General features: G+C 41.3%; 1 protein-coding gene across 1 annotated transcript; it reads left to right on the top strand.

The window, feature by feature from the left end:
- The first annotated feature begins 395 nt into the window (after positions 1-395).
- fnta (farnesyltransferase, CAAX box, subunit alpha) lies at positions 396-5,960 on the top strand. The gene is made up of 9 exons (XM_085180703.1): positions 396-615; positions 1,442-1,527; positions 2,080-2,194; positions 2,434-2,538; positions 2,672-2,798; positions 3,037-3,185; positions 4,652-4,714; positions 4,927-5,119; positions 5,226-5,960. The coding sequence occupies exons 1-9, from the start codon at positions 491-493 to the stop codon at positions 5,391-5,393; spliced, it is 1,131 nt and encodes a 376-aa protein (XP_085036829.1). The 5' UTR covers positions 396-490; the 3' UTR covers positions 5,394-5,960.
- The last annotated feature ends 6,483 nt before the right edge of the window (positions 5,961-12,443 follow it).

The following is a 12,443-nucleotide window of genomic DNA, read 5'->3' as shown; positions in this document are numbered from 1 at the left end:
CTTTGTTACTAGCAGCCTTTTACAAAGTAACATTTGTTTCGGTTTCTTTAGTTGAAGCTACTGAAAAATAACACCGTTTGGAAGACAGCGTGGTATTTTTAAAATCATTTGCATAAACTTATCTCCATAAACTGGAGAAGTGGGGAACAAAAGAAGGGGCAGGCCTAAAAACATATCAACAGCGCAGATGAACAGTATCTGAAAGCTACACATTCAAGAAACATCTCAGTGGAAGGGTGTCTGTCAAGAACCTTTCTTAAAGCAAGGGAAACAGGGAGAAAATACTGAGGTACGCCAAATTACGCAAGAACCTGACTGAAACTTATACATATCTTATGGACCGTGTGGCTGTCTATTATTATTAGGCGATAATTAAGGATAGAAAATCTCCATTTCCCAGCAGCACTTAAAGGCAACTTTTTTCGCTACACCGGATATGACGTTTTCTTTCTCAACGGAGCACAACTGCGATTAAGCTAACTAGTTAGCAATGTCGGACATTGAGGAAACAGTTGAATCTGTACAAGTTAACGAAGACAAAGAGTTTGATGTAGAGGTCGAGGAGCACATCGAGGATGAATTTGCTGTTGACCCGACTCGATACCTATTTTACAGGTAGTGTCTAGTTATCACTTTCTCTTTGGGTGGCTAACTTAGCTTTGGTCGCTCCTCTACCGGTACTTAGTAACTACTCTGTAGCTCGTTTTGTTATAACGCGGTAATGTTTGATAACTTATAGTTTAATACGAGTTTTGTTAGCGGCTGTCAAAAGTGCACTATAATTATCGTCTTTGTGATGGAAAACCGGAGGAGTTGCGCTAACAGCCCTCTTTCTAGTAGAAGGTTCAGCTCTGTACGTTTATTCTAGCCAATACCTTCAGAAAGAATAGTACCCAGGTTAATTTGGCGTCCTAACGTCACAGCTTGTCTTAATGATTTCAGTATAAAGTTAAACAGTTATCGCATTTGCAGTTTTTTTCCTTGCACAGAGGCTTTTTTTTGCCGCCCCCTCCAAAGTGTCAGATGACAATCAGCAGCATTGTAATGACTTTGCTGTTTGGGTTTTCTTTTACCCAAGAATAGGAGACCTCCTTGTTTATATGGCGGTTAGAAATGGCTGATAAATGCATTGGTTGATCACAAAAACGGTGCACACATTCCCCCAAAAGTAGTTAGCTCAGTCAGAGACATTATATCAAGAGATATAATACTCACAGAAGCCTGAATTGAATTTATGGGAGAATTTAGTGACAGCAAACGTGGTAGTAGTAAGTTTAATGGTTCTTAAAGCCTTATTTGTGGACCAAAAACTGGTGACTGGGCTGGTGATTATCTACAATATATTTGTTTCTAGATGGATCTTGGCCCTGTGTAACTAAATACATTAGCTACTGTCAGGCTGTACTGACAGTTAATCCACCTCCGTGTTTTTGTGTTTCAGAGACAGAAAGGAGTGGGCTGACCTGGAGCCTGTTCCACAGGATGATGGACCAAATCCTGTAGTGAAGATCGCCTACTCGGAAAAGTGTAAGTGAACCATGGAAGGCTCATAGGGAATTGCAAGACAGCAAGGAAGTGGGTAGAGGGAAAGGTCACTGCAAGATATTATACGTCTAACTAGTCATCTTCATCCTGTCATGAAACCATACGATGGGGCTCAAGTGATCACTGAAAGGTTTTATGATTATGAAAATGACATTTGACAATGACAGCAAATATCATTTGCTGTTTGGGACATTTTTGACTGCCAGTACCCTCATCCTAATTTGTAAAAATACCAAAGTAGGTTTGTTGTTTTTGTTTGGTTGGGGGGGGGGGTTTTGTGTGTTTTTTTTTTTTTGTTTTGTTTTGTTTTTTTGGAATAATGGTGTTCTATGCCTCCAGTAGATTTCCAAACACTTGGATAATCATTGCCGTACTGGTGGCACCTGGCTTCCTTGCTGTACTTTCCTTCCTTTAGGCACATTATGTTGTTTTTTCCGTTAATATGCCACTTGTCTGTTAAAATCCAAACTATTTCAGATGAAATATGATTGCAGAAGGATTTCATATCTAATGTTCACACCTTTCTTCCAACAGTCTCAGATGTCTACGACTATTTCCGTGCCCTCCTAAAGAATGATGAAAAAACTGAGCGGGCTTTCGCTCTGACTGCAGATGCCATTGACCTAAATGCTGCAAATTACACTGTCTGGTGAGCATTTTGCCTGCTGGAAAAGCAGTGCTGATCTTTTGATGTTGTAGCATTTACGCATAATGGGAAAAAGAGCAAAGGAGATGACATTCATAGTTAAGTAGTACTGTTTATAGGTACAGTGCCTCAGGCCAGTCACAATTTTAAAACAGCATCAGAATATAAAATGTGTTTGTTTTGTTTAGAAATGAGTGTCTTCTGTGAAAATGTAATCTAACCTATGCTGTGGTACTGTCCAGGCACTACAGGCGAGTACTCCTGCAAGCCCTGTCGAAGGACCTAAAGGAGGAGATGAAGTACATTACTAACATTATTGAAGAGCAACCCAAAAACTATCAAGTCTGGTAAGTGCAGTATGTGAATTTATCCAGAGCACATACAGAGGAGAGTGGGAGTGGGACATTCCTAAAACGACTCAAGTTTAATGAAAAAGTTGGAAGATAAGGACGGCTTTCCAAACTCCTCCTTCTGCTCCAGGCATCACAGACGTATGGTGGTCGAGTGGTTGAATGACCCCTCAGAGGAACTCCAGTTCATCGCAGACATTCTCAGCCAAGATGCAAAGAACTACCACGCTTGGCAGCACAGACAGTGGGTCATCCAGGTAGGTGTTGCTCTCGGCAGAGTTTGGCTCCAAAGCTGAGGAACGAGATCCAGTTCTCCTCCCACAGCGACGCTCTCTGCCAGACTGACTCCTACACTGATTAATTTGGTTGGCTGTTTGTGTGTAGTTCGAGTCCCTCTGTGGTCAGTATTTGTATCATGCAATGCACGACACAAACGCTGCACTATGTAACCGCATAAACGTGTTGGATGCCAGCTTAGTTTTCTTTGTACCCCAGGAGTACAAACTGTGGGACAACGAGCTGGAGTTTGTGGAGAATCTGTTGGAGGAAGATGTGAGGAACAACTCTGCATGGAACCAGAGGCATTTTGTGATTTCTCACACTACAGGCTTTTCAGATCCAGCTGTAGTGGAGAGAGAGATTCAGTAGGTGCTTTTTTTCTTGCATTTTTCTAGTGTTGTTTAATTAATTGTAATGTTTAATTGGTGAGGAAATATTAGGTTTATTATATTAAAAATCATCCAGTGCCTCACAGCTGACCCCATTAGGTTCAGTAATGTTAGTATATTTAGTGGCGGCTTGAAATTTTTTACCTTCATACGTGAATTCTGAAGTAAGAACTGAGGCGCTAAAAATGTTTAATCGGTGTGATAGTCCAAACTATTATTTATAACATGTAAACCCCAGTGTGGTTTCTCCAGTTCATGACCGCAACCTACACTGATGTGTGTTTAAATATGATTGTGTTAGAATTTGTATTTTGACACAAAAATAAGCAGAGCTAGAAGATCTAAAACATGGATAAAAATTAGCAAAACAGTTTGAAACTCAGTCTGTACTAGAGATAGTCAATAATCAGCTCCAGTGTAAGAGCTCTGCCGTTCTAACATCAAGGTAAATACAGCCCTGAGCAACTAAACTGTAAACATAATGGAACAAAGATGGAACAACTCGGTTTGACAGCGTGCTTAATATTCTAGCTAAAATCTACAGTCGTGTAAAAAAGCGCTAACGCGTCTCTGTTTGCTCCTCTGAAAAGTTCATCCCTTGATGTAATGTCTTGTAGAACCAACTTTAGCAAAAATAACTCGAAGCAGTTGTTTTCTGTTTGAATTCATCAGTCTCTCACATTGTTGTGAATTAATTTTGGCCCACTCTTCTTTACTGTGACTGGAGCATTGCACCGCCTTAATTCTTTTCTTTTTCAGCCATTCAGTTGTAGATTGGCTTCTGTGCTTGGGATCACTGTCCTGTTGTTTGACACAATATCAGCCAAACTTTGGCAAACGGCCTCATATTTGACTCTATAATACTTTGATATACAGAGGAGTTCATAGGCCACTCAATAAGTGCAAGGTGCCTGGGCCCTGTGACTATAAAACAAGCCCAAATCCCCAGCCCTCTACCACTTTTCTTCACAGTTAGCATGAGGTGTTTGTTTTGGTTTTACTCTCAGGAACTTTAACATGTTTTTTGCACTTGGGTGTTTTTGGAATTTCTTTGAGCATTGCAAGGTCTGACCTTGTTGGGATATCCACCGCTCCAGACCAGGAAACTGCCAAAACCTCTGCTGTTGTAAGAATGACTGGGATGTTTTAGTGTGCCATCTCAAGAAATATACAATATATAGTGTGCTATAGGAACGTCAAAAACTCAAGATTTAGTCATTAAAATCACTTCTGACAACTTAAAACAGAAGCAAATATCAGAAAATCCAAATACTTAAGTCCACTTTTTGGAAGTCTCGCTCTCTCTCTCGCTCTCTCTCTCTCCCGCTCTCTCTCTCTCTTTCTCTCTCTGTGTGCAATATGAATACATACATGTTTCTGTACCCTCAGCATTGTTCGTGCTTCAGTTGTGCAGTTGCATTCATTTTTCTGCTTTGTGTCAGATATTGCCTGAACCAGATCAGGAAGGCTCCCCATAATGAAAGTGCATGGAATTATTTGAAAGGGTAAGATGCAAATCACAGTGTAAATGATCCTATCTGTGTTTACCTGTAAGGCCCAAACATGCTGACATTTTCTCACTAGAATATTTCACTGTGCCATCCTCAGACATTCAATATATAGCACGCTACAGGGAGCTTGAGAAACGGTTATTAAAAATGGAAAAGCTCACTGCCAGTATCCTCTCTTATTTCCTTCTTTTTTTCCCCCCCCCAAGGATGCTGCAAGACCGAGGTCTGTCATCTCAGCCAGGTCTGCTGGAGAGGGTGCTGGAGCTAAAGGAGACACATTGTTCACCTTACCTGCTAGCATTTCTGTTTGATTGCTATGAGGATGCCTTAGAGAACATCGCCCAAAAAGAAAAGGTAGAAGAGGAGGAGCAAAAGGAAACTTTAAGAAAGGCTCTAGAAGTAAGTCCTTAGGCATACTTAGAAATAAAAGTTTGCACCCAATGTTGTTCTTGTCAAACTCGAGATCTGAAACAATGTTGTTGTGCTTTGTTGTTTTCCTTTGAAGATTTGTCAACTACTGGCACAGGAGAAGGACACCATCCGTAAAGAGTACTGGGAGTTTTTGGGACGCTCTTTAAGGAACAAATATGGAAACGGTACTCTCTCTGATGAGCCCATGGCAGAAAATCCTGAGCCATCCATCTCAGCATCACAGTCGCAGGAGGCTAGCTAGGTCACCTAGGGACTCGCACCATTTCCACTCCCTGCCCTGCTTCATCGCTGCCCTGCTGTCCGCAGAATCAACTCCTGGAGCTTGATATTACTTTAAATGGCTATAATTTATATTGCTGAACAAGGTTTGAGAAATAACCACAGACATAAGGTCACCTAGAGTCTGAAATACACGTGACAGCTACATCAGAAAGTCTTTAAAAAATGAGGGAGTTAAGTTTTGTCTCACACCTGGAAGTGAGTCTTTTAGCCAGGTTTAGATTTAGATTTATTAACTGGCTGTTCTTCTTCTTTGTCTCAACTTGAATATGTGTTTGTATGTTGTCATGGATTCAGCTGCACCCCTGTGAGTGTGACATTTACGTTGTTTTACAGCTTTTTGTTATTTTTAATTCATGGAACTGACGCGTTAGTGAGCAGACTTCAAAGTAAGACTTCATTTGGACTTCTGGTTACAAAACCCATTTTTCACATAAATATAAAGGAAAATATTTGGTTTGAACGGGGAATTCATCTGCTTGTGTTTCAAGGAAAGATGAGAAATATAAGTTTGGAATAACAACAGTGACATGTTGTGTTGTCTTTTTTTGTTTTTGTTTTTTTGTGGGAATGAAGCAAGTTGAGATTAAAAGCAGTCATGTGCTGCTGCTTATTTTCAAATCTATGCTGCTCCCTTTAAATGAGACACTTTTTAGTTTGATTTTTTTTCTGTTTGGTCCTCTGAACTTTGCAGCCTGTGTATTGACACTCGCAGCCTCATGTCCTGACCTCCCTTGGAGCGAGGAAATGGATTTACTCCACTAGATGCAGCTGTTTCTACTTCTGCTGACACTACAACACAATCTGTCCCCTTACAGTCTCTGACCAAGCAGCCAGTGTTCCAGCTGTGTGTAATTACAGCTTCAGTGCATCGTTGATATTAGAGCAGTGCTGCTTGCATAGTGTGGCGAACCCTGTGATCACCACGGTCACAACATCAGCGCTTGGCAAACGAGTGCAGTCGGTGCCCATTCAAAGAGAGTGTAACCCAGGTTACTGTTATTGCTACAATTTATAGGTAATTGCTAAGCATGTCGCATTCAGGCAATCAGGATCATTAACGTGTGCGTGTGGATGAGATTGTGTCTTGAAAATGTGGCTGTGCAGAACTGTCAGATTTTAAAAAATCAAAAGAACTACAGTGCTTTGCAAAAGTTTGAGCTACCAATCTTTTCTTTGTGTTCCTCCCAGGGACCCAGACTTATTGTTTGAAGTAGTTTCAACTATTTTCAGAGAATATTACGGTATTTTATTTTCCACTGACCTGTGAAACATTCAAGCACAAAAAAACACCTAATGCAAGGGGATGATGTCTATACAGAACAGACAAGTTGGCAAAAAAACATTTAGATTGTATCTTTAGTCACTTTTTACTTGCAGCTGCATTTCTGCCAGTCGTGTTGGGGATCTCATCCAAGTTGATGGATTTATAAACATAGTAAAAGTACCATCTGTAAAGCATGTGACTGGCAGCAGCTTCATTCTTCAGCATGACAATGATTCCAAACACACTGACAATGCAGTAAAAAGATACCTGGATAGAAAAGCACACATTGGAACAGTCAGTCATGGATTTGCCTCCTCAGCGTCCGGACCTCAACATTACTGAAGCAGTGTGGGATCATCTTTACAGCACAGAACAAAAAAGCAGCCAACATCCAAAGAAGAGCTCTGAATGTCCTTCAGGAAGCCTGGAGAACTATTCCTGAAGACTACTCAAGGTAAATACAGGAGAGCTTAGCTAGGAGTTCATGTTAGGTTGAAGAATAAAGGTGGTCAAACTAAATATTGACTTTCACACTTATTGGAACTGTATAAACTCTGTTTTTGCCTTAGATACTGTATTTCACGGGTTTCAATAAACTGTTAGCACCTTCTCCCCATTTTCATAGCAAAACAAAGAAATGAGGATGGCTCAAGACTTTTGGACAGTACCATATATATGTTTAATCTGTAAGTAATTTGTAACAGGAAATTAAGGGCAATGACTACATCATATTAAAAAATAAACAAAATGCAATATGTCTATATTAAATAAAGAGCGGTTTTAGATGAAATGTTCAAACATACAGTTGTTTGGCCGGCCCTTTTTTTACACCCTTCAAAAGCGTCTCTGAGGGTTAAGACCTGATTTTAGGGTTAAAGCTTTTGATAAAACGTTGGGGATGCATGCCCTCACAGCAATAGCCAAGCAAACAGACCTCTGTGTGTATGTTTGCTCCTTCCTCTACACACAGAATGAAGCAGGAACTCTTTGGGGAAATTCTGGTAGTAGAAAACAACTTTCATCTAAAATGTGACAATCACTCATTTAAACTACCTCAAACTTGGCACCGCACTTACTCGGGTCCCTGGCAATACACCCACAAAGTTTAAAGTGCAATGAAATGAAAGGTGCTTGCGATAGGTGAAGAACAGGCTTACAGTTTCCACTTTATTTTGCTTAAAAAAACAATGAGTCTTTCTAACTTTGGGCCAATCTGCAGGACAGTAAAAGAGCTGCCAAGTTAAACCAGGCAACGAGACAATCCCGGCAGCTGAGTATGCATATTAGCCACATTGTTTCAACTTATTAAGCAAAACAGATCAGGTACCTGCTGCATCACTTCCAGCATTGTTGAATGAGAGTGCTCCCTAGTGGTTAAACCCAGAACAAAAAACAAGCAGGGGTTCCAGGCAGTGTGTAATTAAAATACTAATTAAACCCAGCACAAGTCCAAACAAACCGCACACTGTTAAATACAGGTGAAGCAGACAGAAGGCCTGCAGCCAAACATTTGCCTTCTGTTTCGGTGTCCATATGCTATGTCCATAACAGCAGTTGTGGTAAAGGCTTGTGGAGCCACTGTCAAGCACAGACACAGTGGATTAAGAGGAGACCGCTGTATCCATGTAGAGTCCTGGACGAGGTCCAGATTGGTTCTGAGACATCTGCTTCTTTTAGTGGAAAAGGAAAGGCGGCTAATCCTGTGTGGGATTCTGCAGCCTCTCTGTTCATCAAGGCATCAGCCACGTGTTGGTTTTACATCAAAACATTAAGCACATGCAGGATTTTTCTTTTTCCTTGCGTGTGCACATGAATGTTGTATTGTTACAATGTAATACAAAACAGGAAACAGACAGTAGAATCTCAGATGAAAGGAGCCCGCAAGTGTGACAAAGACTGTGTCAGAGTGACTCGTGACATTTCTGTCAGTTTTATCACTTCTGGAAGACACAAGTTGAATGTGTAATCATTTTTCCCTGCAGCGTGAACATCTGAAAATAAAGTCTGGAAAGTTAAAAAAAAGAAAAGACTATAGAGAAAATCAATGAAAGTCAATGAATGAATTAAGTAAATGTGTAAAAAGTAGAAAAATGGAAAGATGGAAATATTTGTAGTGACATACATGAACTGATAAACTGAGCATGAAGTCAAGCTCCACCAGTCCTGGTAGATCAGCTGATGTCTTGCCATAGGAACTGATAGCTCAACAACATGCGGTGTTAAATAATTACCCATGATGCAGAGCGCGCAGGTGTGAGCAACAGGTCAACGCTCGCTCTGATTTCAGGAGCTGAATCTTGAGTTTTGTTTGAGGTTCAGATCAGGAAGCTGACGATGTAAAATAATCTGATACATTCTACCAACACGTTGGTAGAATGTATCCTACCAACGTGTTGGTTATTTAAGTCACCAAATGTCCGTCTCAGTCTTAAAAATCATTTATCAGTCAGACTCTAATTGCAGGCATTTTCATAAATTGTGTTGCATTTTCAGATGCACAAAACTTTTTTTTTTTTCCCTGTCCTGTTTGGCTCTTTTGCCATCAGAATTATTGTCTAAAGGCGAAGAAAGATGCCCAACAGATTTACTTTACCAAATTGACCATCCCAGCCTTGCCGTAATGGTCTATTTGATTCACCTTTTATTGTTTATTTTATTTATTTTTTATTTTCACTTGCTAGATACGGGACAGACTTGAATGAGGAAAAGAAAAGGGAGAAAGGAAGAGGGGGAAAAAACAGCGGAGAAGAGGGACGGGGATAAAGGGCAAAAAAACAAAAACCTAAAACTAAATAAGCAGAAAAAAAAATACATATATCGATCACCTGGATCACCTGTTGAGAAAGAAAAAAGAAAACAAGCAGAAGAAAACGAGAGCAATACAATAAACAACATCACAATGATATATGGGAATATAACAGTAAATACTAAATATTAAACATTATTGTGCAGCACGTAATATCGACAGCGCACAGTGTGCTTTGAGGTAGGAGCCAAAAAGGGTGTAGTTTGTGTGTGTGAGCACCCGTGTGTACGCCTGTGAGCATGGACGCGCTTGTTTTTAAAAGGTTCCTTCATGTAATGATCTGCTAGAGGGTGTGGGGAGCCACAGCCCCGTCCACCAGGGCATGAAGCAGGTATGGAGGAGATCAAAACTCCAGACATCCAGAGGCCCCCAGGGGCAGCTGCGCCACTATCCCAGAAGGAGCTGAGGAGAGTCCCAGATGAGGGGTCACTCAGCAGCCGCGGAGCAGAAGCCAGGGGGGGTTGCAGTGACGTGCCCGTGAGCTCCGCCGGCAGCCAGCTGCGCCAGAGTGACCGAGCCCCAGGCCGAGAGGCTGAGGGCACCCCACCCCCGAAGTGGCCCGAGCGAGCCCCAGGCTCCAGGCCCCGATAAGCAGCCACCAAGGAGTGAGCCGGTGTGTACCTGGGCGCCCATCCCCGGACACAAAGAACCACCAACGCACCAATGTCTGAGGGCGTCTACCACCGGCAGGGTAAGTGGTGGGAGGAGATAGGCCTGAGATGTCCCCAGAGAGGTGGCGTCTGATACCCGACCTGACATATAGACACAGACATACAGGCACACACAGATACAAACATCCATTCCCACCCTCATGCTCTCATATGCAATTACTCAACACTCAACCAACGTGGAGACAGACATAGAGAGACACTGTACACACAATCACACTCCCCAAGCGTACTCTAAGAACCGGGTCTAGGTACCCTTGCCCCTGGAGGGGGAAACTGCACCCAGACCCAGGTGGTGTTACCCTTTTCCCTGTGGTGGGGAGAAGCAGACCGCCCAGACTGGCGGATGCACAAAACTAATTGGACAAACGAATGTAATTGTAAGTAGAAGGATGTTTTTAATAACTGGATGAACATTAGTTGCAATCAGTGGATGTCTAAAGCTGACATTACCATGAAAACAACAATCCTCAGCTCCCCATGAAACCACTCATTGGTCTATCGTCCAGTTGTTTGAGCCTCTGAAAATGATGCACTATGTATAAAAATGTCTCTAATTCTCAAACAGTTAATAGAGCACTTTTATTAAGCTCCTTGAATTCAAGCTGAAAGTCTGCACTTCAATCACACATTGATTGTTAGATTTAAAGCCACTGTGGTGGGGTACAGAAGCACAATGACAACATAATGCATCGCTGTCCAATGATGATCCTGTGGATTTAACTGTATGTGTTTTTATTCATGCCTGCTCAGCGCTGTGCTGCTCTCAGAACAGCACCAAGCTGCCAAATATAGATTAAATTAAGTAGAAAAAAATCTTCTTTTGACTGGAGTGATTCTCCTCTAAATTAACTGATGCTCACACCACCAAGTAGACTTATCTACCATTATATATGAAATTAAAGAACGTATCTCGCCGTTAACTTGCCCTGTGAGGAAACGAAAACATCTGTAAAGTGGCCACTGAATTAAAACCAATGGTGTGCAGTGCCTTTACAGCACTATAAAACTGTTTTTCCTCACTACACCCTTGAAGCTCTCAGCCTTCCAAAAATGCTAAATTTGCTGCTGTAAACCTGACTGTCATTTCTTTATTCAGTTACGAACAGTAATGTGTGTCTAACGCTAAAAATGATGTTACATGTACATCTAATCCTTCCTAATCCAGAAATCCTGGACCACAAAACTGGACTCGTCTTCAGCTGGTGGCGTAAAAGCAGCTCGAACATCAAAGTGAGGAAGTGCATAGAAAAACACATTTTTAATCGGGTCACATTTGAAGAATCCTCCTGAAGTCACAAAGGCCGGCTACGAGCGTTGTCTCTTGAGCATCTTGCAGTCTCGGGAGAAAGCCTAAGGTCAGCTGTCTGCCCCTTTTCTATACGCTCTGCCTGCGTGGTGCTGGTGCAGTAGTTCCTTCCACCTGCATCTCTGTTCTCTAACAGCCTCACATTTAAAGTTTCTTAAATGTCTGATGCAGTTTCCTTATATTTTCCTTATATTTATATATGTTTCCTTATAGTCCACATATATAAAGATGTGGACTACAAGACAGAAGGAGATTGGGTGTAGCTTCTCCTAAGTCCTCTGTTGCATCATTTTAAATGATTCCACACAGTTTTATTATGTGGTGACACTTCTGCACTCAATTTATCTGGTAATGAAAAACATTTACTACCTCTGGCTACAACGGTTTTGAAAAGAATGAGCGGAAAGACCCTCATTTGTTCTGTGAAATAAACCGAGTAGGAGGATTTTGAATATTTTAAAATGATCAACGACAAAGATGCTTTGTGCAAACATAACAATATCAAAGTGATCTGCAGCATAATTTTGCAAATACACTCCATTGTGGAGCAGTGTTTTCACTTGCATTTGGACGATGCTATCATCTTGAGCAGGACTTTATTTGTATTCTTTGCCTGAAATAAACTCCTACGTAGACTGTGCTTTACCCTCACATGCAACCCTCATCATTACATTGCCTCTTACCTTCACCTCCTCCTCCTCACTAATGAATCTCACTAATGTAATCTGATCATCATCGTTACCATCGCCATCATCTGTATGGATTTCCATTAACATAAATACCACTATAAATCTTCTTTATGGTTCAGCACAACAATTTCAGCGATGATGCTAAATGGGGAAGAATTATACTTACAGTACTAACAGGTTTCAGTGTGTGCTCCCTCCAGTCCAGCCAGTCAGTGCCTGAATTATTTATAATTTACCTCGTTATTTTTCATTTGTTTACATATTTTAGCACAA

Source organism: Neolamprologus multifasciatus, chromosome 2, assembly GCF_963576455.1.
Source record: "Neolamprologus multifasciatus chromosome 2, fNeoMul1.2, whole genome shotgun sequence".
Taxonomy (NCBI): Eukaryota; Metazoa; Chordata; class Actinopteri; order Cichliformes; family Cichlidae; genus Neolamprologus; species Neolamprologus multifasciatus.
The sequence above is the reverse complement of the archived record's forward strand: the minus strand, read 5'-3'. Positions and strand labels throughout refer to the sequence as shown.